The sequence below is a fragment of the Thermothelomyces thermophilus genome, chromosome 1 (genome assembly GCF_000226095.1).
Source record: "Thermothelomyces thermophilus ATCC 42464 chromosome 1, complete sequence".
NCBI classification, from domain to species: Eukaryota; Fungi; Ascomycota; class Sordariomycetes; order Sordariales; family Chaetomiaceae; genus Thermothelomyces; species Thermothelomyces thermophilus.
Window position 1 is genome coordinate 9091885 of NC_016472.1, and position 26587 is coordinate 9118471.

The following is a 26587-nucleotide window of genomic DNA, read 5'->3' on the forward strand; positions in this document are numbered from 1 at the left end:
GCATGTATGTACGTACATACATAGATACGGATTACCGTACCGTTGGCTTGTATCGGCGGTGCAATTCCTCCCGGCAAGATTGTAGAACCTGTTGCGTGGAATTGGATTTCCCCCAACAAGACACGACAAGAATACAAGGCATTGAGGCATCCGGGATCGTGCTGGTTCACTTCGGATTCTTGTACAGAAGTACGCCCCGCCGTTCTCCATGGAATAGACAGCTCGCCTTTCGGTAACTAAGCTTTCCACCTCAGTGGGTGCCCGCGGCCAGGAGCAGGCGGACCCCCACATCTACTGTAGTGTACACTAGTGTACCTTTGCGGGGCCAGGGCAGAGCTAGTGTAGCACTCCGTACTGCTAAATGGAGAAGGGCCCTGCAGATCAGCATTCGTCAGCCTTGCACTGCAGCCACATGGCCCGAAGCTCAAGATTGCTTGCCAAAAGTTTCGTGGCATCGTCATCATCATCCCTACGCACGCCGGGCCTTGCGAAGAACCGTTCAACGCTGCAAGCAAGCGGACCACGCCGTCGGAAAACCGCAAGAGCGGCCCAATGTATTCCATGACGTTTACAGCATCATCCTCCTAAGATAATATCCTGCTTGCATGCGGCATCTCTGCTGCTTCCCTGCTCCCGCGCGCCCGCCATGGCGGCCCAGGGCGCGACTTTAATCGAATCCCTGGAGCAGCTGGTCTGGTTTCTGTGGGAAACCGCCTCGGAGCGGCCTTTTTACTTTTTGCTGGCATTCGTCATCCCTCTTCTCGGCCTTGCCATATTTTGCGTAAGAAAGAATTACTACTCTTTCTCACAATTAACGTTCGCTTGCGAGAGTGGCTGGCTAACACCCTAAATTTAACTCCCCAAAGGTCTACATTCTCCTCCATCTCGTCGCCCCCAAACCGCGACTACCCTTCCCTTCCGAGAAGACCTACATTACCACGAATCCCGATGGCACGGTCTGCGCACCGCGCCCGCTCCCCTGCTGGTACGACCGCTGGCGTGCCGAGGGCAAGCAGAGCCAGGAGTACCCGACCATCCCCGCCGGCTTCCCCGTACCCGAGGAGCCCACCATCGAGCCAGCCGAGGTCGAGATGAGCGTGGTGATCCCGGCATACAACGAGGAAGCCCGAATTACCGCGGCGCTGGAAGAGATGGTCGAGTATCTGGACCAGCAGTTCGGCCGCCCCAACAACCACGGCCAACTCCTCCAGCCACAAGAACGCCAGGAGAAGTCGACCCAGAAGGGCGGCAAGAAGAGCAGCAAGCGCGCCACCACACCGCACCGCCTCGTCTTCAAGCCCGACTCCCCGGGCAGCACCTCCCGGCCCACCTCCAGCAGTGGCCCGTCCGAACCGCCACAGCCCTCCGGCTACGAGATCCTGGTCGTCGACGACGGCAGCCGTGACCGCACCGTCGACGTCGCCCTCGCCTTCTCCCGCAAGCACGGCCTGCACGACGTCTTGCGGGTCGTCAAGCTCGCAAAGAATCGCGGCAAGGGCGGCGCCGTAACCCACGGGCTGCGCCACGTGCGCGGGAAGTACGCCGTATTCGCCGACGCCGACGGCGCTAGCCGCTTCAGCGATCTCGGCCGGCTGATTGAGGGTTGCGAGGACGTGGTCGACGGCTCCAACCGCGGGGTGGCGATCGGGAGCCGAGCGCATCTGGTCGGAAGTGAGGCCGTTGTCAAGGTATGATAAACAAGCCAAACATCCCCCCTCCCCCTTTCCAGCCTTTTCAGAAGCGAAAGAAAAGTATAACCGGCTGACCCGATTTTGCCTTCCCCAGCGCTCCGCGATCCGCAACTTTCTCATGCGCTCCTTCCACTTTGTCCTCATGATCCTCACCCCGCCGGCGACCTCGCGCATCCGCGACACGCAGTGCGGCTTCAAGCTCTTCTCGCGCGCCGCCCTGCCCCACATCGTGCCATACATGCACACCGAGGGCTGGATCTTCGACATCGAGATGCTGATGCTCGCCGAGTCGGCCCCCGCCACCCCCGTCCTGGCCAGCGACGGCTCCGTCATCGGCACCAGCTACGGCATCAAGGTCGCCGAGGTCCCCGTCGGCTGGCACGAGGTGGACGGCAGCAAGATGAACCTGGTCCATGACAGCATCCGCATGGCCATCGGCCTGGCCGTCCTGCGGGCCAGCTGGATGCTGGGCGTGTATAGGAGGCGCCTGACTTGACAAAGAGAAAAGAAACCCTCAGCGTTGGGGGGTGTTGCTTTGGAAATCTCGGGCGACCTTAACTTTTAATGTTCAAGGCTCACGTTCTTCAGCTCTTCCTCTCGCCTCTGCTGCTGTTGCTGCTGCTGTTGTGACTTCCTAAACAGTTTTCTTTTTGAGACGCGCCTAAGTTCAGACAATATAGATCATAGGAAGCTTCCAGGCCCCCTCCCGCCCCCAACCCATTCATCCCAAGTGCCCCGCCCCAACCCATTGTTCCGGCCCTGTGCTCACGCCTTAACAACACCCCCTCCCCTTCCTTCCCCGCGGCTTCTGAGGCCCCTGGATCTCAAGTATACCGGCGTGAGAACCGGTTGCGCCATGCCAATACACGCAGCACCAGGCCAACTTGGTGTAGCGGTCAGCGCCCGCGCTGCCGCAAACTCGGCTGACCCGCAACATCGTCGTTGAAGCAAAGGTCCCCCTTCGGGGTGGAGGGCCGTGTAAGTCTCCCCCGGCGGCGGCCAGTTCGAGACATATTGTGTGTATTAATTTTTTTTTTCTTTTTTTGGCCTTTCCCCCTTGTTCCTTGCTCACTTTTTCTCTTTTATTTCCGTGAATTCCCTAGTGACTTTCTCTCCTCGCAAAGACACACACACACACCATTGTAATCCGTAACCCCCGCAGTAGAAACAGATCACGCTCAATTCAAAAACGCATGTTTCCAAACACACATCATCAATGGCATGACCTTCGTCCTGCAAAGTGTGATTGATCATGATCGTGTGCATCTAACCGTCTCTTCATTACCATTACCAATGTCTGATATCTCAAAGCCCGATATAAAAAAAATACTTAACACATATACACTGAATGATAAGAAGGCAAAGAGAAGAAGAAGAGAAAAATGAAAAAGAGCAGAGTGGAATGTTCCAAACACCACCCTCCTCTATGATCTTCTTCCTTTTGGTCTTGTTTTTTTTCCCTCCTCCCTTCTCTCCCCCCTTCTCTCATCCACGGGGCTAGGGGGACTACAACCACCACCCCCTCCCGCTCCCCTTCTCCCCCTTTCTCCCCTCGTCACCTTCGCCTCCGAAAAAAACTCCCGGACGACTCCAACCCCTCTTCCTATTATCATCATGATCATGATCAATCATCATCATCATCATCAGCGCAACTCGGCCGCCATGACGGGCAAGAAGACGACGCAGGCCTTCCAGAGGATCAGCACGGCCTGCACGAGGGCGAGGGGCAGCATGAGGATGCCGAGGGGGGAGCGGCCGCAGAGGTCGAGGAGGTGCAACCAGATGGCGAGGAAGGCGACGCTGAAGAAGTGGTAGGCGAGGGTGGTGGGGCGGCGGAGGACGCCGCCGAGCATGGCGACGGGCTCGTCGGTCCAGCCGCGCTTGAAGTAGGCGAAGCAGCCGCGCTGGAGGGCGCGCAGCTGCCAGTCGTCGGCGGCGAAGAGGCTGTAGAGCGCCTGGGCGAGCACGTTGATCATGCTCGTGAGGCGCTTGCGGCGCCAGTGGAAGGAGGCCATGGCCGCGCGCACGGCCGCGTGGTCCGACAGGGAGGGGATCCGGGCCGGGGAGAGCAGCGAGGCGAGGACGAGGGCGTCGTTGAAGGCGACCGTCATGCCGCCGCCCGTCAGCGGGTGCCGCATGTTGTGGGCGTCGCCGACGACGATGACGCCGTCGTGCCGCGTCTGCTTGGTCGACGGCAGCCACGAGTTGGGCATGCTCCGGGGGATGCGGCCGTCGGCCAGGGCGGCGCGCACGCTCGGCTGCACGTGCGGCGGGAGCGCGGGCAGCACGATGTTCTCGATGTAGCCGCGCGCGCCGCCGGCCGAGGGCGCCGCGGCCGGGTGGTCGTTGGGCACGTCGATCAGGGCGCGCGTCTCGTGCGTGCCGATCTGGTAGAGGAGGGCGAGGCACTGATCGCCGATGACGACGTGGCCCGTGTTGGCCGGCGGGAAGGGGCAGTCGATCAGCTCGAGGGCGTAGAACTTGCTGCGCACCACGGGCGTCGTGCCGAGGAGCTCCTTGCGGAAGATGGAGGCGTAGCCGTCCGCGATGACGGTCAGGTGGCCGAAGAAGCAGTCGGGATCCTTCTTGCCCGTCGCCTTATCCTTGGTTCGGGTCTGCACCCCCAGGACCGCGTCCGAGTGGTCGCCCTTGATGGTCGCCGTGACTTCCGTCTCGAAGACGCTGATGTTCGGGTGATCCAGGCAGGCCCGGCGCAGCTGCATGATGAACCTGCCGTGGTGGAAACTCCTGCCCTCCGGCCGGCCGGCGTCCTTCGCATGCCCGTTGGCTTGCCCGTTGGCATGTCCGTCGGCAAACGCGGCCAGCCCCTGCTTGTACTTTTCCCTGTTGCCCGCGGGGTCCACAATCACCTCACCGTCTTTCTCCAGAGACGGATACCGGAACGCCACCTCGTCCCCGCGGTACACAATGTGGTATCCGTAGCAAGGCACGGCATCGATGCCCTCGAGACAGTGCCCTAGCCCCAGCTCCCGCAGGGCGGCCACGCCGCCGGGCTGCAGCAGCTCACCGACGATGCGGTCCGGCTCGTGCATCCACCGCTCGAGCAGGATGACGCTGCGCCCTTGATTGGCGAGGGCGTAGGCTATCGCGCACCCGAAGACGCCCGCACCCACGACGACGACGTCGGCCTCGTGGTGCTTCTCGCGCCGCTCGCGGGCGGCCTGCGAATCGGCCGCGTCCGCCATGATTTTGTACTTGTACCTCGTGTGTGTGTATGTATGTATGTATGAAAGGCGAATGGCGTCTTTCGTCCGTTCAATTGCCCCGGGCGTGCGGTGGCCGGAGTCGAAGTCGGAGTCGGAGTCGGACCGGGATCCGGCACGGAAGGGGAGGACTGAGGGGGTCTAGCGGGTTGGAATTCGCACAATTGTCTTGGAATTCGAACCACCCCTTTCGCTCTGGTAGAGGCTTCTTCGACTCGATGACTCGACCAGAGGAAAAAAAAAAAAAAAAGAAAAGAAAAAAAGAGGAGTGATGGCCGAAGAACTAGTGGTCGGTCGAACTTTCCCGCCCTCTTAGGAGGCTCGAGTTAATAAAAGGTCGTCGTCGACGGAGTGGAACCCCGAGCTTGGCCCCGACTTAATTGCGTGTTCCTTCCGCTGTTTCCCGTCAAGAGAGGCAACTCTGGAATTCTTCGCGACTGATGTCTCTCGGAAATCGTCCCATGCGGCAGGCACCGCGCAGGCGGTCGCCACTGGCGAGCCAATCAGGGGCCACTCCTAGGGCCGTTGTGGCCCCATCCCCCCTTGAATCCAGGAACGCAGTTTGTTCACATGTCAGCCGATGGATAGCCAGTCCCAACGCTCTAAAAAGCGGTGGTGTACTCGTTAGTTACAACTTTTTTCCTTTGGCTGCCAATTGAACGTTCGTTCCCCTAGGTAGCGAGTGTCAACGCTAAATTCTGTCTACACTAGATTCACATGTCCCACCTGGTTTCTGCTTGGGAACAGGGGCCCCGAAAAAACAAACAAACGATTCCTCATTCCTCATACTATGCTCGCAAAGTCGAGAATTCGAAAGAAAAACCATTCGAGATGAATGATTCAAAATACCTACCTAATCATGATAAGAATTGCATTCGCAGCATCGCTAGTTTTCCTTTAATGCTGTTGCGGGATAGCCACCCCACCTTGTTGGGGTTGTGGGGTTGTAACTCAAACTCAACTGCAGACTGCCTTTGTTAGTTGATAGGTTCCGTTGGTATGTATGTATACTGTATACCGAGCGACACCGTCATATTCCAGCGCAGCGTAACGTCTATACAAGAGTTTACTTTTACATACGTACAGTACAATTGTCCAACCACCAAGGTCCATGGGTAGATAAAATAGAAAGACAGATAGATAGATATTGGCCATCTTAAAACGCCTCGACCGCCGTCCCAGATGAGCTCTCCAGTAACGCCCGTTCCAAGTCCGCATAAAACCCGGCCCCGACGAGCTCGTCCTCCTCCCTCTCTTTCGCCTTGCCCACGCCCACGCCCACGCCCACGCCCACGCCCACGCCCGCGCTCTTTCTCTTCCCAGAGTGCCCACTCACGCTCCCGCTCGCGCTCCCATCCACCGCCGTCGCAGCACCCTTCTTCTTCCCCTCTCCCAGCCAGGCCGAGTCCGTCACCACCGCCCCCTTCTTCTCCCCAGCATCCTCATCCGCATCCGGGCCATCGCCCCCCCCAGCGTCCCTCCTCGTCCTTTCCCTCCCCTTCCCACCCAGCCAGGGGATCTCGTCGAAGTTGACCTCGGGCCTGCCCGCGTCGGCCGCCGCCCTCCTCATGATCCGCAGCGCCTCCGCCTCCAGCAGCCTCGCCTCCTCCCTGAGCTTCTTCCTCGCCTCCACCACCTTTCCGATCCCTTCCTCCACCGCCGCCCGCGCCCGCTCCCACCGGGCCCGCGAGACCAGGGCCCGAGCGGCCGAGTGGCCGACCCGGGCGCGCGCGTGCCGCAGGGCCCGGCGGCAGGCCGCGTCCTCGCGGTAGCGGCTGGCCAGCGCGCGCGCGATGGTGTCGCGCAGCCCGTCCGCGTCCACCAGCTCGGCGTAGGCCGCGAGCAGGATCTTGAAGTTGGTCAGGTTGAAGCACGGGCCGGTCCCGGGGCCGCGCGCCTCGGCCGCCGCGAGGGCGTAGCGCACGGCGCCGCGGGGGTGGCCGGCCGCCAGGCAGAGGGCGGCGGCGCGGTGGAGGGAGGTCTCGGTCAGCCGGACGCCGGCGCGGCGGTAGTGCTCGAGGGTCTCTTGGATAAGCGCGTCCGTCTCCGACGGTTTGGTCGAGGAGGGGGCAGTGATGGTGGTGGTTAGTTGCTTGGCCAGGAGGTAGTTGATGACGGGGTTGATGTCTTCGCCTTTGGCTTGGGCTTTTCGGAGCAGCGTGTACGCGCCGTGGAAGTCGTTCGGCGCCCGAGTGAGATGCGCCTGCACGGCCAGCTGGAGGGCGCGCTGAGAGAAGGGCACCTTCGTGTGCACTGCCCGGTGGTAGATCGAGAGAGCGCGGCGGGGCGAGCCGCTTCGCAAGGCTTCTCTCATGGCTGACACCACTTCCTCGACTTCCGCGTGTTTTTTTCCCCTGCTGCCGGGTTTGGTCGGATCAAGCCGCAAGGAGAGCAGCCGCCCCCTTGCCGCTCTGCCGCCGTACTTGGAGTCCGACAACGCGCTGTCGACCATGATCTTCTCCGTGTGCTTGTCCACCCAGTCGGGGTTCAGGGCTTGCAGCTTTCGGAAGAGCGTGCGGAGCTCCCTGAAAGGAAAGTTCCATTCCCTCCGGCATCTCACCAAGATGGCGTTGGTGAGGGCAGCGCCAACGGGAAAGCCCGCTCGGCTGCAATAGTCGAGCCAGCCTATCAACGAGCCGATATCGCGAATGGCTGCGTAGTGCTTGGCCATGAGCGTGACCACGTAGTTGCACAATGGCACCTTGAACTCCTCGGTGAAAGACTTGAGGAACGCCTCGGTCTCTCGGACCGTATGTGTCTCGGCGTACGCCTTGAGTACCGGGACGAAGACCCGGCCGTAGGCTTGGCTGGTTGGCGTCCCCTTCTTATTCATGGCCTCAAAGTCGGCACGGACGGCTTCCCAGTCGCCGTCTGCGGCGTGAAAGCGGGCAAAGACGCCCAGCAACCGAACGTCCGAGGCCAGGGCGCGGTTCTGCGACACAGCGAGCGCGAAGTAAGAATCGGCCTTGGACTCCTCGCCCGCTTCGAGGGCCAGCTCGACCATGATGCGATAGATGTTGCCGTGCCGAAACACGGTCTCCTTCAGTCCAGGGGCTCGCAGCTCCTCAAACATCCTCTCAATTTGGTCGAAATCGTGGTGCTTTCTCCAGTGTGACACAAAGAGCCTCATTACCCACTTAGGGCTCAGTTTGGTGTTGCCGAGACTGGTGCAGATACCGTACAATGTCTTGAGGACCTCGTCTGGTCTATGGTCGCCAGCGCACTCGACGCTCTCGACGATCATATCCCCGATGGCATGCAGGGAAGCTTCCGTCGGGGAAGATTGGGGGAAAGTGGTAATGAAGATCTTGACGACGGATGTGTAGTCCTGCTTCTCGTGGAGCTTAGTGAGGAACCAGGAGGACAGGTCGCTCCAGTTGCCCTCCGCGACCAAGATGCATCGTCGATAAACTCCGAATATCCTCTGCAGTCGATCCGCAGAGAAGCAGGCTTCGAGCAGCTTGCGCCCGAGCTTATACGCCCTGGGGTTGGGACCTGCCGGCCGTTCGATGAATTTCGGAACGAACAGATTAACGGCGTTGTCGATATCCACCGTCGAGGCCTCTCCTCTCTGTTTGTTCACGTCCGCTCGAGCCAGCAGCGACTCGATCAGCGCGAAGGGCTCGTGATTCAGATAGTCGCTCTCCCGCACGGGTCCTCGGCAGATAATCCGATACAGGAGCTTCGCGGCGTCCTCAAAATGCCCTTCGTCCTGAAATGCCCGGCATAGCCGCGCAGTGGCTTCGACCCAAGGCTGGTCCAGGTTGTCGGGGGCAAGTTTGTGGTCCATCGCCTCAAGAACTGTTCTGAACGCATCGGAAAGTTTTCGATAATCTCTAGAGTCGCAAGCTTCGTGGATCTTGACGACCATGTCTTCGACGGTAGGGAAGGCGTAGGCCTTGAGCGCTTCGGCGTTTGTCAATGTCCAACTCGGGGCCGGTGTCGATGAGGGCGGCAGTCCGTGCAGGGGCCGGATCAAGGCGCGGTTCTTGGTTTCGACGGGGTTATAAGGATGTGGAAGAGAGGCAACTTTCAAGGTGCCGTCAGCGCTTGGCGTGGATGGTGTGACCCCATCCTCCTTCGATACCGCGACCACCGTCCTCCCAGGAGCTTCCGCAGGAGGCTCGGTCCCGTCTGTCTCCTCCCATTGCTGCTGCAGACAATCTTTACTCTTATTGATCGGAGTTGACGTGGTCCCCGGATGGTTGTGCTGATGTAGTTCTAGCCCAACCGGGGGAAGGGAACCCAACCGCGGATCCCACAGCGCCTCTTCCTCCATGGCCAGCGCGAGCGCGGCCCCTCCCGCCCGGTATCTCTTGGCCGACTTAATCCGCTCGCCATTTTCGATGGCGCGCACCGCGTTGTTGATCTTCCGGCGGCGGTCTTCGGCGATCAGGGCGAGGGTGCACGAGGTGCCGACGACGAGCCCTCGCAGCGCCGTCAGAGCCGCCTTGGACGGGACGGGAAGCGAAGACGGCATGATTGTTGTGGTGCCGCCGTTCCCATCTCGTCAGCGCAACTGGGAGCGGCGGAATTTCCTTGGTCGTGTGCGTCAATGGCGAGGTAGCCGTCGTTGGTCGTCCATTTCGTCAAATCCTCTCAATTGAGCTCTGGCCGCTCCGTTATTTTCTGGGGCCCGAGGTGATGCAGCGCATCGCATGGGCTGATGGGTGACCCCACTGGAGCTTTAGGCCAATCGCGGTGAGGGCCGGGCTGCAGGTTTGGCTTGTGCCAAGCAGCCCCAGGTTGAACATTAACTACCCGCAGAACGCAGTGAAATTTTTCTGCATGTTTCCAAAGTTATCGAGGCATTCACACTGACGGCAACTTATCCGTGGTACTTCGTATTCGCAATCGTTTAAATGCATATCTATCCGGCCGTGGTTTTGCTAGGTGAAAAGAATTGAGAATTGCATGCATCTCTACACATCTATCTCTAGAATGATATCTATCCAGTCCGCACAAGTTCCACACCAAACGCCCTCCCGTAGTTTTGTGTTCCCAAGCTCCGGTATCGAACACAAAAATGGTACAAAGTAGTCTATATAATACAAGTCATCGTTCCGGGCTCTCTCTCTCTCACTCTCTCTCTAGTAGATGTTCATCACTAGACCAGCTCACGCCGCTCGGTCGGCATGTACATCTCCAGCTGGCGCAAGATGGACTGGTAGAGGAACAGCATGCACCCGCTCTGAATGCTGGTCCACGAGGCCCGAGGCCCGACGCCCCTGAACCAGCCCGCAATGCCTTCGCTCTTATAGATCAGCCGGAGTCCGGTTATGACAGACGATGTTTGTAGCGTGACGGCCCCGGGCTTGGGCGTGTGCGTGGACGGAGAAGACGTGGAGATTAGCCGCTTTTGCAGTTTTTGGCTCGCCTCGGCGGTCGTCGTGGCATGCCCGTCCTTGACCGCCCCGATATTTGACGGTTCGGCTGGTGGTGGGCCGAGCCCTCCGGCCCCCGGATGGACCTGGGTTTGGAGTCTCGTCTTGACAACATCGAGCGGGCATGTGATTGTGCCGGCCAAACCACCGGCAGCCGCTCCTGTCAGAAGCTCCATGTGCCACCCAATGTCGCGGCTCCCCTTCCATTGGTGCGCCCACTTCTGTCCCTGCTCATAAAACATGAACTGGAGGGCTGAAAATGGCAGGTCGCGCCACAAGGTAGCGCCGTAGCCGTAGAATAAAGCGGATAACCCCTCGGTGCGAATGATGGTTCGCACAGCATCAGTCGTCCCCTTGTAGTTGTACCCCGACGTAAAATACGGGTTATTGTATCGACCTTGCAACTGCAGGCGGGTTTTGACCACTTCGGATGGCACGTATACGATGGACGCGGCCAAATCGCCGATGAAGCCTGGAGGAAAAGAAACACGGGAGACCCGGTCAGAAGATGAGACTTTTCCAGGTCACCAAGGTTACGGAACTCACCGGCTATCAAGTAGGCCAGATGCGGTTGGACCCCGTGGTCGAGCATCTGCCGTTTGCTCCATTCGTAACCGCCAAAGAAGAAGCACGTCGCCGGGAACGAGCCGGCCAGCGCTGGGACCCAGCCGCCGTAGAGGCCGCGCCTGATCCCCTCCTGTCGGAAGATCTTGAGATAGGACGACCCTAGCGACGTGTACCGTGGCGGGATGTGAGGATCGCCCTGCTGCCGCGTCTTAACTGTGTCGAGCGAATGCATGAGCATATCGCCAGCTGATCCGCCCAGTCCTCCTGCAAGCATGCACTGCGAATGCGGTGTACGGTCAGCGCGCAGCTCTTTTGGCGGGGAGAAGAAAGCGACGAGGGAGACGACAAAACGGGGCTCGGCGACGCACGTGAAGGTAAGGCGGGCGCCCTTCGACCTCTCCATCTTGTGATCTCATGGTATGCTTAGAGCGTAGCGGTTCGGCTTCGACGGTAGGAAGGGACGGGACATGCGACAGGATATGCGCAAGATCTGCATGTCGACCGCCGTCAAGGTCCGACACGGGGACGCTTTGTGCGGGCGACGACGGTGAGGGCGAGGGCGGGACAGTCGAGGGGGCGCTCTTGGCCGTCTCGAGGCCAAGCACCATCGCCCTGGAGTGAAAAGATCCGAAGGATGCGCCGCCCGGGCAGCGGGCAAGAATTCTCTAGTTGTCGGCGTCGCGGCGTCGCGGGTTGCCCGGCGTTTCCCAAACGCAGAGATATAAACTAAGTTCCGGGTTCAAATTTCTAGGCGGGTTTGCCGATCCGCTGCGTTTTTACAGGGTTATGGCCCGTGCGCCTTCTAGGCTGCCGGCCGTAACCCTGACCTCTAAACGGGCGAGGGCGAGACTCGCAGGTGCCCATGTGCTTCGTTCTTGAGTTACGAGGAGCTAAGTAAGGTAATTGTCGAGAATCAACAGGAATCCGTGAGGTTGGGTTGTTTGAGTATCGCCCTGGTCAGCACGCCGGTCGCCAGTATTTCAGTCTGCATACCTATGTATATATACTCCGTATGCATTAAATCTGTACAAAAGAATCAAATTAACTGGATACACTTTCAAGGTCTTTGCTTCTAATTACAGCTTCGCCGCAACCGACTCGCCTGCTCGGCGCCAACCGTCTTGTAGTGTAGCGCCTCATTTCCCGATGTTTCCCTTACGCCGCTCTATGCACCCCTGTCCTCAATGGGTGCTCCCACCACTTGATTCTCCCCGCCCGTTCCCACGGCGACAGGATGTGCGTGACCCTCCCCGTGATCAGCCTCGCTGAGATGGGGCCGTAGTGGTTGCTGTCCTGGCTCTTGTCGCCGTCCCCCTCAACCCAGACATGCCCCTCGGGCACGACCGCGTACTCGTACGGGTACGGCGGCTTCGTCTTGACGACGTCCCCCGGCAAGCCGATGATGCGCTTGACGGTGATGCGGTTAGGGTCGTAGGGATTTCTGGTGCCTCAGGTCAGCTCACTGCGCGTTGAAGGAGAGAGAGAGAGAGAGAGAAAAGCGGCCATGGAGCGGAGTGAGTGAGAGCATCGGGCGCGGACCGACCGGAACGTAACAATCATCCCCCTCCGCAGCCCCTCCTGTGCATACAGCTTCCATACTAGGCACAGGTCCTTGCGGAGCGACTCGTTGTAGTGCGGGTTGAGGAACGGATACATGGATGGGCCCCGGATCAAGGTGATCTCGGCGACGTATGCGTTGAACCAAATGAGTGGCGGAATCCACGTCGCATAGCGGATGAGGTAGTGGGAAACTTGCCGGAGGAACTTAGACCGTTTTCCTGCTCCTCCTCCGGCGGCGGCGAACCCCCATGCCCATCGCGCCGCCATGGGAATTGGTTGACCTTTGAAGGTGTGAGGTTGTTGGGGACCTCTAAGTTGGATGATGGTGTGACGGATTGATGCAATTCGGGTCTTTGAGACTCGGATCAAGATAAAGCGATAAGCGGTGATGCATGCCTCGATTGGTACATAAATAACCGAGTCTTGAAGGGTGTCAACGCGACACATGGTTCATTCAAAAAAAAAAAAAAAAAAAAAATCTCACATTGCGAGTTAAAGTCAGGCATTACTTTGTTCCTTTTTCTTTACCTCTGCAGTCCTAGGATAGCTACCTTGTCTACCGAGTCTGACCTTTTTAGAATCCGGAGACGCCAGTCGTACCAATGGTCATGATGGAAACTGCTCGCTGCTCGCTGTCCTCCCCCCCCCCCCCCCCCCCCTTTTCCTTCGCCGTTTCGAGGTATATCCCCAACCCTCAAGGTGACGGTGCCAATTCAACCTCCCTACCAGCCTATCCCCCGCAATACGCTAGGTCCCTAAACCGTTTCGGGAATGTTGTCGTCGCTCTCGCTGACGCTCTCGTCGCCGCTGACCTCGGCGTTTTCGCGCTCACGCTTCTCCATCAGAGCCTGAAGCTCTGCATCATCCGACTCGGTAACCGCCTTGGGTGCCATCTTGACGACGAGGTGGCCGCCGGCCGCCTCAATGGACTTGCGGACGTCGTCAATGGCTTCCTCTAGTCGCGCAATACCCGCATTCTTATCAAGGCAGGTATTGGTTAGGCTGCGGTGCGTCAGTCATTGGGTTCATAATCGCATTCATGGTACACAGGTGAGGAGAAACATACACATAGAGAGGAGGAGAAACTAGCCGGCACTTGACTTGAGTCTCGGCGGTGTTGCGAGCCTCGGCGGTGCGAAGAGCGGCCTTGATGGCGTCGATGCCCTCGTAGCTGAAGCAAGTAACCTCGATATCGGCGCGGACCTTGGTTGGCTGCGGGGTGAGCTTCCTGCCAATGTACGACTTGAGCTCCTGCTCAACAGCTTCGCTCGGGAACGTGATGTCGGTCCAGATATCAGGATTGCTGCGCAAAGAATCAGTAAAGCCCTTCCCCAAGTTGCGCCTTGTTCAAAAAAAAAAAAAAACGTACGTTATTGAGAGCTTGAAGGCATCAAGGGAGTGGCCGTATTTCTTGTTCAGCGGCCATCCTATTGTCTCGTAAAGCCTCTCGATCGGAGTCTGCGTCTTCTCGGCGACGTGCCTCATGATGGAGTGCACAATCTTGCTCTTGTTATACCGCTCCTCGCAGCGAACGATATCCTCGGGGGACACGCGGCGCTTGGAGAGATCGATATATCCTAACCCCTCTGTTAACATCATGGCAGAGCACCCAGACGAACGGCAGTGGCGGGGTCCAACCTTTCTCCTTATCGACACGGAGGACGACGACGACTTCGTTGCGGCCAACACGGATAAGCTTTTGAATACTTCTGATACGACGCCGCGAAAGCTCGGAAAGAAGAATCATGCCGTCGATGTTGTCGTACTCCAGGAGCTTGACATAGGCACCCATATCGGCAATCTACTGGCAGTCAGTGCCTCGCGCGGGAAGGTCGAGAGCGATGGACCCCGCAAAACGCCTTACCTGCTTCACATTCACCATCACGAAGGAGTCAATCTCGGGGTATTTCTCCTCGTAAAACCGGCAGTTTGAGAACGACATCTTGACGGGGGGGTGCCGTTCCCAGGCGGGGCAAAGTGGGATGAGGGTGTGATTTCGCTGGTTTCGCGCAGGTGCGCCGGAAGGTGTATTATGCCTGCTATGAAGTCGAGGGTGCAAAAGTGCGAGATTGCGTCTCTCCGGCTCGAAGAAATGGATATAGCAGTGCTAGGCTTTTGGTGGGTTCGGAAAGCCGTGCTCTTGGTCGAATGCGGGAGGGCGAAGTTGAGCTCAAAGAACAGTCATCAGGCCCGCAGTATTTTCAGAATTAGCCTGCCAAAATTCCGCCGCACACGCACAGGCAGATTGGAAAGTGGGATGTGGCTGGTGCGTCCGTTTGGCTGCGGGGTGAGGACTCGTTCGGCAACGTGCGGGCCCCACTTGTCATGCCAATGCGAACCAGGATGCCCCACCACACGCCCGATTTCGAGTCGAATCGACGTCAGCAAGAGCTTCGCTGGAGCCCCGGTTCCTTTAAGGAGCTCTCGGCGCCGGAGGTCGAGCCCCATTTCACCGAAGCTCGTGGACAAATCTTTTTAAAAAATAGAAGAAGGGAGGTGGGAGTTGCGCTTTGGAGGTTGGAGACACCAACTCATTATTATTCCCCTGGAGGCTTCGCGCCTGCGGGTTTCTTGCCCTGAATTCCTTCAATCCAGACGCCAAAAAGCCGGGAACTCTATTAGAGATTCAAGCAGAGCCGACAAAATCCGGCGGCCATCACGGTGCTGAACACCGCGACATTAAAGCATTCCCAAAACACCGAGTTCCCGCGCGCAATCTCGATGACACTGGCCAGCATTCAACCAGAAGAGCAAGTAAATTGTGATGGATACAGTGAACTCGACTGCCCTCGCGGCGGCGACGGCTGTGGCGGGAACCGTCGACCGTCATCCCAACCCGCTGTCGTCGGCCGTTGCTGCAGCTAGCGATGTCGCCAACGCCCATGGCTCGTCTTCGTGGCTCGGCCTCTTCGCGAGGCTAGTTCTCTGGATTCTGCAGTTTGTCTCGATGGTGCTTTACTATGCAATCAAGCTGGCCACCATCTCGGTCCCTACACTGCTGTACACCCTCTTCTCGACGAGCTTGACGGTCACCATGAATGCGACAACTCTGTGAGTAGAGGCCGGCGAGTGACAACATAGGCAGCACGGAGGGTCTGACGCTTCCCAGGATGCTCATCATTGCGGCCATGATAGCCGCCATCAGCTGGGTTGTCCGTTACCGCTACCTCAACATGTACTCGCGGCTGCCCCCCGAACCCCAGCGCAAGGAGCCGGACGTCGACCTCTTCCCCGACAGCCACGAAGAGGGCATCAAGCCCGGCCTGTCCAACTACTTTGACGAATTTCTCAGCGCCATCAAGATCTTCGGCTATCTCGAGCGGCCTGTATTTCATGAGCTGACCCGCAGTATGCAGACCCGGAAGCTTATCGCCGGCGAGACATTCAACCTAGAGGAGGAGAAAGGCTTCTGCCTCGTCGTCGACGGCCTGGTGGAGATTTTTGTCAAGTCATCAAATTACAGCCGCCGCTACGCTCACAGTCCTTACGCCGCGAGCGAGGCGCCTTCTAGCGACGACGAACACCCTGCCCCTGGACAGCAACGATACCAGTTGCTGACCGAGGTCCGAAATGGCGCTCCCATGTCGTCGTTATTCTCGATCATGTCTCTCTTTACCGAAGACGTCCCGCTGCGGCAAACAGATGAAGACGGGTCGGAGCCCGGCACCGCTCAGCATAGTGCCCTCTTTTCAAACTACCCTCAGAGTGCAGATTTTCGAAGACCTCCGGTCAGATCGGACTCGCTCCCGCCCACTCCTCATCCGGAGGAGTCTGCATCGAACTCGGTAGAGAACCTGCCTGAGCACCTCGACCCTAGCCTCCCCCGTGTTCCCCCCATCTCCCTTGACGGCAATGGCTTCCCCAAATCTCAGAGACCGGTTCCCAAGAGGATTAGCACTACTTCGGCTCATCCCGACATTATCGCGAGGGCGACGGTAGACACGACTGTTGCGATCATCCCTGCTAGCGCCTTTCGACGATTGATCAAGATCTATCCCAAGGCCACAGCACATATCGTTCACGTCATTTTGTCACGCTTTCAGAGGGTTACTCTTGCAACCGCATACAACTATCTCGGCTTGTCCACCGAGGTCCTGCAAATAGAGCGCCAGATGCTCAAGTACACGACCCACCAACTCCCCAACCATCTCCGTGGGGATGCTCTCGACAGACTCAAGGAAAAGTTCAGGCGAGAGAGGGAGCGGATCGGCGAGGTGGATGTCAGCAAGGGAATAGCTCTGCACAATCCTCGCGCCGGCCGCCGGCGCCGTTCGACAGCCGGTCTTCGGAAGGAGGCAGCGTTGCAGGCTTTCTCCAAGCAGCGTACTCTCTCCATGGCTGGCTCGTCGTCTCTGGTGGTCCCTAGTGCGGGAGATCTTGCAACGCACCTGCAGCAGTCGAGAGGAGGCGCCAGCAGATCGCAGAGCGTTGCTTTTACCGATGGATCGGCTTCTCAGTTCGAGCTGCGGAGAGAAGCCACGTCTCCTCTGGCTCAGCGGTCCTTCGACCCGTTTGCGACTCAGCGAAATGTCCATATTCCGCTCGACAAGAGAGACACGATGGACGAGGACAACTTATTCCGCGAGTCGATCCTCGAGTGTATGTTCAGGGCCATCGGCCTGACCGGAAACAGCGGTCTGAATAAGGACACGGATTCGAACCAGGCCTCGCCACGGCTCATATCGCTTGAACAGCGACGCCAGAAAACGCACTTTACCAACCACGCCTTTGGCTTCATGGATGGGCTTGATGGATCGTTCGACGGCGAGACCGAGTCAATGACGTCCGCATCCATGCCTTCTTCGCCAAACCCACAGATTCTGGCGCAAGACATGCAGGACGAGATGGAGATCGTCTTCTTCCCCAAGGGGTCGGTGTTGGTGGAACAAGGAGAGAGGAACCCCGGTCTATACTATGTCGTGGACGGCTTCCTGGACATCTGCACCCGAGAGATTGCTTCATCCTCCGACGCCGCCCATGCTCATGGCAGGTCATCGATCTATGCTATGGACAACGCCCAGCCACGCTATCCCTCACACCGGTTTGCGGACCCTATGCGCAGTGGCGATAATGTAGACGGCGCCGAAGCTAGACCCAAGACGAGTCGCCGAAGTGTTGGCTTGATCAAGCCCGGTGGCCTCGCCGGTTACGTCGGTACCATCTCGTCGTACAGGTCCTTCATCGAGGTCGTGGCGAAGACGGACGTCTATGTCGGCTTCCTCCCGCTCGCATCCATTGAGAGGATTGTCGACAAATATCCCATTGTCCTCCTCGCCATGGCGAAGAGGCTGACCAATCTGCTTCCCCGGCTGATTCTGCACATCGACTTCGCCCTGGAGTGGCTGCAGGTCAACGCCGGCCAGGTCATCTACCACGAGCGAGACGAGAGCGAGGCCATCTACATTGTGTTGAACGGGCGCCTGAGATTGGTCGAAGATCGGAAGGGCGGCGGTATGAATGTCAAGGCCGAATTCGGCCAGGGCGAGAGTGTTGGCGAGCTCGAGGTGCTCACCGAGTCCTCCCGCTCCGGCACCCTGCACGCCATACGGGATACGGAGCTCGTCAAGTTCCCCCGCACGCTGTTCAAGAGCCTGGCTCAAGAGCACCCGAATATTACCATCAAGATCTCAAGGATCATCGCGTCCCGTATGAGGGCGCTGATCGACGATCCGTCGACGATGCTGGGCTTCAAGGATCCTTCCGGCAGGAGCTCGGTAAACAAGAGCTCGACCACGCTCAATCTGAGGACTGTTGCCATCTTGCCCGTCTCTGCTGGCGTGCCCGTAGCGGAGTTTGGCAATAGGCTGCTCAATGCTTTGACCGAGGTCGGAACTCCAAACGGCGCCACGTCGTTGAACAGCGCGGCCGTCCTGAACCATCTCGGGAAGCACGCATTCAACAGAATGGGCAAGCTCAAGCTATCGCAGTATCTGGCGGACCTGGAGGAGAAGTACGGACTCGTGATCTACGTGGCCGGTAGGTCTCAACTGATGAAGCGTTCATGTTTATCGCTACCCCATGCTGACAGCAAACGCAGACACGAATGTCAACGCTCCTTGGACACAAACCTGCATCGCACAAGCCGACTGCGTCCTCCTAGTCGGCCTGGCCGATGGCTCCCCCGAAATCGGAGAGTACGAGCGCTTCATGCTCGGCATGAAGTCCACTGCGAGGAAGATTCTCGTACTCATTCATCAGGAACGCGACTCCACCCCGGGTCTCACGAGGAAGTGGCTCAAAAACCGGGTTTGGATCAACGGAGGCCATTTCCACGTGCAGATGACCTACAGTCCCAACGCGGTGCCGATCCACCCGCCAGCCAAGCCGGGGGGCCCGAGTCTCCGGGAACGAGTTCAGGTTCTGCAAGCCGAGATCCAAAAGTACACGTCCAGGAAATTGCGGCACAGCCCCTTCTACTCTCCCGACGCGCCGTTCAAGGGCGATTTCCACCGGCTGGCCCGGCGTCTGTGCGGCAAATCCGTAGGCTTAGTCCTCGGCGGGGGCGGCGCGAGGGGCCTCGCGCACATTGGCATCATCCGGGCGATGCAGGAGGCCGGCATCCCCATCGACATTGTGGGTGGCACCTCGATTGGCGCCTTCATCGGCGCCCTGTACGCGCGGCACGCCGACTTTGTGCCGATCGTGAACGCGGCCAAGAAGTTCTCGGGCCGCATGGCCAGCGTGTGGCGGTTCGCGCTCGACCTGACGTACCCGTCGGCGTCGTACACGACGGGCCACGAGTTCAACCGGGGCATCTTCAAGGCGTTTGGCAACACGCAGATCGAGGACTTCTGGCTCGACTACTACTGCAACACGACCAACATCTCCAAGTCGCGGGCCGAGTTCCACACGAGCGGGTACGCGTGGCGGTACGTGAGGGCGTCCATGTCGCTGGCCGGGCTGCTGCCGCCGCTGTGCGACGAGGGCAGCATGCTGCTCGACGGCGGCTACGTCGACAACCTGACCGTGTCGCACATGAAGTCGCTCGGGGCCGACGTCATCTTCGCCGTCGACGTCGGCGCCCTCGACGACGACACCCCGCAGGCCTTTGGCGACTCGCTCTCGGGCCTGTGGGCCTTCTTCAACCGGTGGAACCCCTTCTCGTCGGTGCCGAACCCGCCCACGCTGGCCGAGATCCAGGCGCGCCTGGCCTACGTCAGCAGCGTGGACGCGCTCGAGCGGGCCAAGACGCTGCCGGGCTGCATCTACATGCGGCCGCCGGTGGAGGAGTACGGGACGCTCGAGTTTGGCAAGTTCAACGAGATCTACGCCGTCGGCTACGAGTACGGGCAGGAGTTTCTGGCGAAGCTGCGGGAGCGCGGGGTGCTGCCTCTCGGGGAGGAGATGGGCGGCAAGAAGGCGCTCAGGAGGACGATGGCGCCGAGGAGGGCAAGCATATAGTTGGAATTATTGGGTGTTGATTGCTTTTTTTACTTGTTTTGTCTTTGTTCCTTTCCCCTTCCTTTTCTTACTACATTTCTTTCTTCTCTCTCAACAATTTTTCTTGTTCAGCAGGCGAGGTGTTGGATCTAGCATTGCTCGGTGTTCTCTGGAGTCAGTGGGGTCAGATAGCGCTGCGTTGTAACATTGCATGTCTCTCTGTTACCTCGTCTCTAATAATGGTGGAGGAGTGTCGAGTAATCATTGATATGAGTGTCGAGTGCTCGCTCGAGTTTGCTCTTCTTTTTGACTAGGATCAAGGGGCACATGGCCGTGGATCCGTTTCACATGGTCGGGGGTGAGGGGGAAGAAGGGGGAGGGGGGTTAGAAGAGGTGCGAGTGCTGAAGGGACGAGAAGCCGAAACAAAGGTAAGAAGATGCCTCTGCGTGCCGCGTGACCAGTGAGTGCACCACTATACTATGTTATTGTCCTAGTTCAAGTATACAGGCTTCCCGGTTATCACTTCCTGGGCGATCTCGGTCAGCAGCTTGACGGCCGTCTCGACGTGCTGCCTCTCAGTCGTCCTCACGCCCGTCATCAGCCGGATGGCGAACTTGCCGTCCAGGTTGGTGCTCGTCAGCCAGATCTTGCCCGAGGCGTTGGCCCTCTCGTACAGGGCCTTGGTCAGCGCGTTCCGCTCCTCCTCCGGCGTGGGCTCTTCTCCCGACTTGGCGGCCACGCGGAAGACGGTCAGGGCGAAGCTGGGCCCGGTGACGATCTCGAACAGGTCGGGCCTGGCCCGCAGCGCGGCGGCAAACTCCTCGCCCAGCTGCGAGGTCCGGCGGATGTGCTGCTGCATCCCCTTGATGCCGTAGGACCTCATGACGAACCAGATCTTCAGGCTCCGGAAGCGGCGGCCCAGGGGGATCTGCCACTCGCGGTAGTCGGTGACCAGGCCGCCGTCGGAGGCCTTGTTGCCGTAGACGGCCTGGTTCACGCTCAGGGCCTTGGTCAGCCAGTCGCGGTTGCGAACGAAGAAGCAGCTGGCGTCGAAGTTGACGAGCAGCCACTTGTGCATGTTCATGTCGAAGCTGTGGAAGCGCTCGATCAGGTCGATGCGGGCCGACTGCCGGACCTCCGGGCAGACGAGGGCGGCGCCGGCGTAGGCGGCGTCGACGTGGACCCAGACCTCGCCGGGCTGGTCGGGGGCCACGTGCTCGGCCAGGGCCTCGCTGATGCCCTCGAAGTCGTCGACGGAGCAGACGTCGGTGGTGCCCATGGTGGCGACCAGGAAGAAGGGCTCGAGCCCCTGGGCGCGGCACTCGGCCAGGGCGGCGGCCAGGGCCTCCTTCCGCAGCCTGTAGCCGTCTTCCTCCCGGACGGGGATGGCGCGGAAGCGGACGCCGAGGATCAGGGCGGCCTTGCGGGCGCTCGAGTGGGTCAGGGTGGTGGCGAGGGCGACCATGCGGGAGCGCTTGACCATGACGCGCTCCTCCCTCTCCTCCTCGGCGAGGCCGGACTCGGGCACCGTCTCGCGCAGGTACTTGTCGCGGGCGGCGACCATGGCGGTCAGGACGGCCTCGGAGGCGGAGCCCTGGATGACGCCGCCGCCGCGGGTCGGGCCGGTGGAGAGGTAGCAGGCGGGCAGGCCGAGGGCGCGGGCGAGCCAGTCGAGCACGATGGTCTCGAGTTCGGTGACGGCGGGGGAGCAGATCCAGTTGAAGCAGGCGCCGGACAGGGCGGACGAGTAGAGCTCGCCCAGCATGGACGGGTACGAGGTTGCGCAGGGGAAGAAGGCGTGGAAGCCGGGATGGGTCCAGTGGGTGATGCCGGGCATGATCTTGGCCTCGACGTCGGCACGGATGGCGGACCACGGCTCGCCCTCCTCGGGCGCCTCGCTGGGCAGCAGCTTGCGGAGGTAGCCCGGCTCGACGGTCGACACGACATTGCGCGACCCGAGGGTCTCGAAGTAGTTGATGACTGAACAAAAGGAGGAAGGGGGAAAAAAAAAGAAGAAGATGTCAGTTTGGATTCTGCGGCGTGCTTTCCCCGGTTTCCCCGGTTCAGCCCGGAGTAAGGACGGCAAGCTTACTCTCGTCGATGGAGGAGGTCGCCGCCTCTTTGAATTCCCTCGAGTCCATCTTGGGAGGCTGGAGTTCGTCTTCACAAGGCCGAGAGAGGGGGGTTACGTGTACAATCCACAAAAAGGCGTGACAACGAAAGCCTTCTTGTATTTGTAGCCGACTTATATTAACTATGTATAATCGAGGAAGGGAAGCAAAAGGAAAGAAATGAAGATGAGAAGGAGGATAAGGAGACAGTGTTATCTCGTCGTTTGCTCTCTCCCCACGATGCCAGGATTCCCACGTTGCCAGATATGGCGAGCACTTCCGCAAGACAGGGTGGTGCAGATCCCGAGTCCGGTATTATTGTTCCGGGACTATTTGTGGATTCCAGAAGGGGCAGGATTGAGGGGGTAAGCAAAAATGGTCAATAAGTGGGAACATTACCGGACGTTCTCGGGGTCGATAGACCCTAACCCTTTCACCTAGACCCTCTTTTCGTGTCTTCGCAGTGGCGAGATCCGGGCTGGTCCAGCCCTCGAAGCCGACCACGGAGCAGATCGATCGGGTTGTGGGCACCGCGCGAAAACATACACTATGTATGTACGGATTACATACATAAAACGGATTACATACGGATTACGGATTCCGCTACCCCGTAACTTGCAGTTCTCCGGTATTAAGTGCGAATTTAAACTTTCTTGGCCACGAAGCAACTGCACAGACCAGGTTAGCCCCCTGCAAGGTGACATGGCGGCGCCCATTGTGATGACGTCGTTCCCGCTTCCTTTGCATCCTTTCACCGACCTTTTTTTAATCTTATTTTAATAACTTCATATTTCAATCAAATTCTCATTTGTAATTTTCTTAGCTGCATCAATCCGAGATATCTGGGGAGCTGCAGAGGGGATTTGAGCTGCAATTGCCGACTTTCTCCGACCCTTTGCTGCCATGGCGGGCTCCCGGAGCCCAAACGGGGACAAGCAGTCCTCGTCCAACTTTGAGTGAGCCGAGTCCCTGCGATCCTTCCGCGGTCTCCAATGCTGAAGCTAGCATTCGACTCGTAGCGTCGACTATGTGATTACCTACGACATCCCCCCGCAAGGTACCATCACTCTTTCCTTTCCTTCCCTCCCCGCCATCGGGCTTTCTGCATTTCGGATCCTCGCTGACCCCTCCAATCCAAACAGAATCCGCCGAAGCAGAGGCCGCCTTCACCCAGCTGATCGAGGATCTCTCCGCCGTGGGCTTCGCAACCGAGGTTCGGCCCGGCCGCACGCCCTCCTCCCTGCTCATCTTCGTCAAACTGGCCTCCCCGGCCCGGCTCAAGTCCCAAGTCTACCGCGCCCGCGTGCAGGACTGGCTCTTTGGCGTGCGGCCCTCCGCCCCGACCCCTTCCGATCCCTTCTGCTCCTCCTTCTCATCGCCGTCGTCAGCCGACAATGCCGCCGCCATAGACCGCTACTTTGCCGAGGAGGAGCCCGTCACCGAGGCGGAGCGGCTGCGCCTGGCCTACGAGCTCATCACGCGGCCGCGCAACGAGGGCGGCGGGGCCGGCGTCACCCCAGGCCGCGGCCGCTGGCGCTTCGTCGGCAGCATCTTCCCCCTGCACGACCGCGCCTTCAACCGCGCCTGGATCGCCGGCTGGAGCAAGAAGTACTACCTGGACGAGTCCGATATCAACCTCATCCGCTACCGGTTCGGCGAGCAGGTCGCCTTCTACTTCGCCTTCCTGCAGTCCTACTTCCTCTTCCTCGTCTTCCCTGCCGCCTTCGGCTTCGCCGCTTGGCTGCTGCTCGGCCCCTTCTCGTGGGTCTACGCCGTGGTCAACTGCCTCTGGGCCGTCATCTTCTTCGAGCACTGGAAGATGAAGGAGGCCGACCTGGCGGTCCAGTGGGGCGTCAGGGGTGTCGGCCGGATCCAGCTGCCCAGGACGCAGTTCAAGTTTGACCGGGAGGGCATTGATCCCGTGACGGGCGAGGTGGTCAAGCTGTACTCGCCCTACAAGAGGCTGGCCAGACAGCTGCTGCAGGTGCCTTTCGCGGCCGCCTGCGTGCTGGCGCTGGGCGGCGTCATCGCCGGCTGCTTTGCCATCGAGATCTTTGTCAACGAGGTCTACAACGGCCCGTTCAAGCAGTACTTGGTGGGTTGGCCGAAAAAGTGTGCCGATGCTTCGAGGGAAAGTAGACTGCTAACCGAAGCGCCTTTCCCCCCGTATCCCAGGCATTTCTGCCGACCGTTCTCCTCACCATCTTTAACCCCACGCTCACCGCGCTTCTCACCCGCTTGGCCGAGAAGCTGACCGAGATTGAGAATTACAGAACCCGTGACGGTATTATTACTTACTGCCTTATGGTGTGGAGTTAAAGACTCAGTTTGCGCTGACCTCGCCTTGTAGCCCACCAAGCGGCCTTTGTCCAAAAGGTCTTCGTCATCAACTTCATCACCTCCTACCTGGGTATCTTCCTGACGGCCTTCGTCTACGTGCCTTTCGGCAAGATCCTGGTCCCCTACCTCGACGTGTTCAAGCTCACTGTGCAGCGTTTCACCGCTGAGGGGCAGCCACTGCCGACCATGGACTGGAAGATCAACCCCGACAGGCTGACGCGCCAGGTCATCTACCTGACGGTGACGGCGCAGATTGTCAACTTTGCGACCGAGATCGTCGTGCCGTACGCGAAGCGCAAGCTCTTCCGGACCGTCGAGCGGGTGCAGTCGGAGCTCTCGGACAAGGGTGGCGCGGCCGAGCGGCAGAAGAAGCGGCAGCAGCGGGACCAGCCCGAGGAGGCCGCCTTCCTCGAGCGGGTGCGCGACGAGGCCGAGCTGGACGAGTACGACGTGGCCATCGACTACCGCGAGATGGTGGTCCAGTTCGGCTACCTCTCGCTCTTCTCGGTCGTCTGGCCCCTCACCGCCTGCTCCTTCCTCGTCAACAACTGGATCGAGGCCCGCTCCGATGCCATGAAGATCGCCGCCAACTGCAAGCGCCCCATCCCCTGGCGCGCCGACTCCATCGGGCCCTGGCTGGGCGCCCTCGGCTTCCTCTCGTGGATGGGCAGCCTCACCAGCGCCGCGCTCGTGTTCCTGTTCAAGAACGGGTGCGGCACCAGCAGCAGCAGCAGCAGCAGCACCGGCGGGCTGGACGGCTCGCCGTGGGATATTCGCGGCTGGGCGTTGCTGCTGTCGATCCTGTTCGCCGAGCACGCCTACCTGCTCGTGCAGCTCGTGGTGAGGAACGTGATCCGCAAGCTTGACAGCCCCGGCCTGCAGAAGGAGAGGAGCGAGCGGTACGCCATCCGGAAGAGGCTGCTCGAGAGGATGGGCGACTGGGACGTGAGCGACGATGCCCGGGCCGGCGGGCCGGGGGTCGGCGCCGGCGCCGGCGCCGGTACTGGTGAGAAGATCACGAGGGACGCGCTCGAGGAAGACGCCAGGCGGCTGTCGGTGGCGGGCGAGGGCAAGCCGGAGCAGCTGTGAGTCTCACTCTTTGTTTCTTCCTTTGATGCATTTTTTCTGCTCTCTTCCTCCCCTCGTACCCGCGTCGATTCACGATTTAGTTTCCGTGTTTGCTCCCCTTTCCCCATTCCCTTTCAATGTGGAGAATTGGGCAAGAATCATCACTGCAGGTTGCTGACTTTGTCGCTGCACAGATTCTGGCAGAGACAGAGGAGTGCTGCCGAGACGATCCAGGTCGGCAGGGCTCTAATTGCCGAGGCCAGAGAATAGCGATGCCGTAGTGGAACTGATCGGCCGCGTGGGACTGCTCATCACTTGCGCAGACCGCCCATGAACAAGGGCCAAGCAAGACGAGTACTCGTGCAGGTTTACCCTGCTTCAATTGAGGTGGGGGCGTGGGCGTGTGGGCGCGTGGGCGCTTTGTAAAGAAACTGCGATGGATGGTTTGAATTGGAGCGAACCCTGAGTGCTATAGAGGAATGAGTTGATGCATCGAGAGACTGCTGAAACTGGAGGTATCTGAGTCTCTTCACATGGTCAAAAGATAAGGTTACCTTGTATCAAGACGACGGTTTGGCTATCTTAACCTAGGTCGATACAAAAAGTCTGCCTCAAGGAGCCCCCATTGTCTAGCGATCAATCAGGGCGGTACATACATACTACATACAGAGTAATCCGTACATTCCGCAGTACCTTCTTTCACCAAGGTAGGTATCTGTGGTGTAACCGCAGCGTGTCAAGCTTGGTTTCATTCCCATCTGCCGGAACCCCACCGAGCGAGTTTGGTCCGAGCGCTGGTCTGTTCTCCCACGCGTTGTTCGATCTACTAGTAGGGTTGAGTCGGGACAATGACTGCCGAGACATGGTAGTGGTAGCAGGGATAGTGGAAATAGTCATTCCATGTCTTGTGGTATGGATGTACGGAGTACCTAAATTGAGTCAGATGCATGTGCCTAGTGCAGTATGTATGTACGTTACGTATGTACACTACCATAAGTACCTTACCTTTGCACCTGGGCCCCTCATCAAAAAAAAAAAAAAAAAAAATACTGCGATTCACGGCGGAGTATCCGTACACACCATCTCCTCGGTTGCCCCTCGCCTTCTTTTATTGGGCTGTATGTATCTTCGGCTGACTTCGGCAGAGTACGGAGTCTGTAACATTCACTAGTGCGCAGCGCGCTTGAACACAACCCAACGAGAAAGCAGGCAAATAAGCACAGGTTGTTCCCCAAGTCCTTACTCCACATTCCCCGCCATC

General features: G+C 59.1%; 9 protein-coding genes across 9 annotated transcripts; 3 read left to right on the plus strand and 6 right to left on the minus strand.

Moving 5' to 3' along the window:
* Nucleotides 1–392: 392 nt before the first annotated feature.
* On the plus strand, nucleotides 393–2398 carry MYCTH_2299084 (glycosyltransferase family 2 protein). The gene is made up of 3 exons (XM_003660549.1): nucleotides 393–781; nucleotides 867–1688; nucleotides 1786–2398. The coding sequence occupies exons 1-3, from the start codon at nucleotides 647–649 to the stop codon at nucleotides 2185–2187; spliced, it is 1359 nt and encodes a 452-aa protein (XP_003660597.1). The 5' UTR covers nucleotides 393–646; the 3' UTR covers nucleotides 2188–2398.
* A 587-nt stretch (nucleotides 2399–2985) lies between these two features.
* MYCTH_2299088 (squalene epoxidase) lies at nucleotides 2986–5062 on the minus strand. The gene has a single exon (XM_003660550.1). It carries the CDS (start codon nucleotides 4895–4897, stop codon nucleotides 3335–3337), a length of 1563 nt encoding a protein of 520 aa, XP_003660598.1. The 5' UTR covers nucleotides 4898–5062; the 3' UTR covers nucleotides 2986–3334.
* Nucleotides 5063–5840: 778 nt separating this feature from the next.
* On the minus strand, nucleotides 5841–9543 carry MYCTH_2299089 (uncharacterized protein). The gene has a single exon (XM_003660551.1). It carries the CDS (start codon nucleotides 9393–9395, stop codon nucleotides 6072–6074), a length of 3324 nt encoding a protein of 1107 aa, XP_003660599.1. The 5' UTR covers nucleotides 9396–9543; the 3' UTR covers nucleotides 5841–6071.
* Nucleotides 9544–10022: 479 nt separating this feature from the next.
* MYCTH_39591 (uncharacterized protein) lies at nucleotides 10023–11282 on the minus strand (the record flags this gene model as incomplete). Its single annotated transcript, XM_003660552.1, has 3 exons — nucleotides 10023–10771; nucleotides 10846–11143; nucleotides 11235–11282. The coding sequence occupies 3 exons, from the start codon at nucleotides 11280–11282 to the stop codon at nucleotides 10023–10025; spliced, it is 1095 nt and encodes a 364-aa protein (XP_003660600.1).
* Nucleotides 11283–11873: 591 nt separating this feature from the next.
* On the minus strand, nucleotides 11874–12850 carry MYCTH_2299092 (uncharacterized protein). Its single transcript, XM_003660553.1, has 2 exons — nucleotides 12410–12850; nucleotides 11874–12307 (listed from the first exon to the last, which is right to left on the minus strand). Exons 1-2 carry the CDS (start codon nucleotides 12691–12693, stop codon nucleotides 12022–12024), a joined length of 570 nt encoding a protein of 189 aa, XP_003660601.1. The 5' UTR covers nucleotides 12694–12850; the 3' UTR covers nucleotides 11874–12021.
* A 229-nt stretch (nucleotides 12851–13079) lies between these two features.
* On the minus strand, nucleotides 13080–14690 carry MYCTH_2299099 (uncharacterized protein). Its single transcript, XM_003660554.1, has 5 exons — nucleotides 14291–14690; nucleotides 14065–14227; nucleotides 13796–14003; nucleotides 13493–13729; nucleotides 13080–13428 (listed from the first exon to the last, which is right to left on the minus strand). The coding sequence occupies exons 1-5, from the start codon at nucleotides 14366–14368 to the stop codon at nucleotides 13182–13184; spliced, it is 933 nt and encodes a 310-aa protein (XP_003660602.1). The 5' UTR covers nucleotides 14369–14690; the 3' UTR covers nucleotides 13080–13181.
* A 408-nt stretch (nucleotides 14691–15098) lies between these two features.
* On the plus strand, nucleotides 15099–19978 carry MYCTH_2299100 (uncharacterized protein). The gene is made up of 3 exons (XM_003660555.1): nucleotides 15099–15477; nucleotides 15536–18402; nucleotides 18464–19978. Exons 1-3 carry the CDS (start codon nucleotides 15191–15193, stop codon nucleotides 19825–19827), a joined length of 4518 nt encoding a protein of 1505 aa, XP_003660603.1. The 5' UTR covers nucleotides 15099–15190; the 3' UTR covers nucleotides 19828–19978.
* A 29-nt stretch (nucleotides 19979–20007) lies between these two features.
* On the minus strand, nucleotides 20008–21948 carry MYCTH_112996 (uncharacterized protein; the record flags this gene model as incomplete). Its single annotated transcript, XM_003660556.1, has 2 exons — nucleotides 20008–21787; nucleotides 21900–21948. The coding sequence occupies 2 exons, from the start codon at nucleotides 21946–21948 to the stop codon at nucleotides 20298–20300; spliced, it is 1539 nt and encodes a 512-aa protein (XP_003660604.1). The 3' UTR covers nucleotides 20008–20297.
* Nucleotides 21949–23047: 1099 nt separating this feature from the next.
* On the plus strand, nucleotides 23048–25596 carry MYCTH_40920 (uncharacterized protein; the record flags this gene model as incomplete). Its single annotated transcript, XM_003660557.1, has 5 exons — nucleotides 23048–24013; nucleotides 24094–24202; nucleotides 24269–24968; nucleotides 24999–25343; nucleotides 25521–25596. Coding segments are annotated over 5 exons (2196 nt in total), but the record flags the coding sequence as incomplete, so codon positions are not given.
* Between the last annotated feature and the right edge of the window lie 991 nt (nucleotides 25597–26587).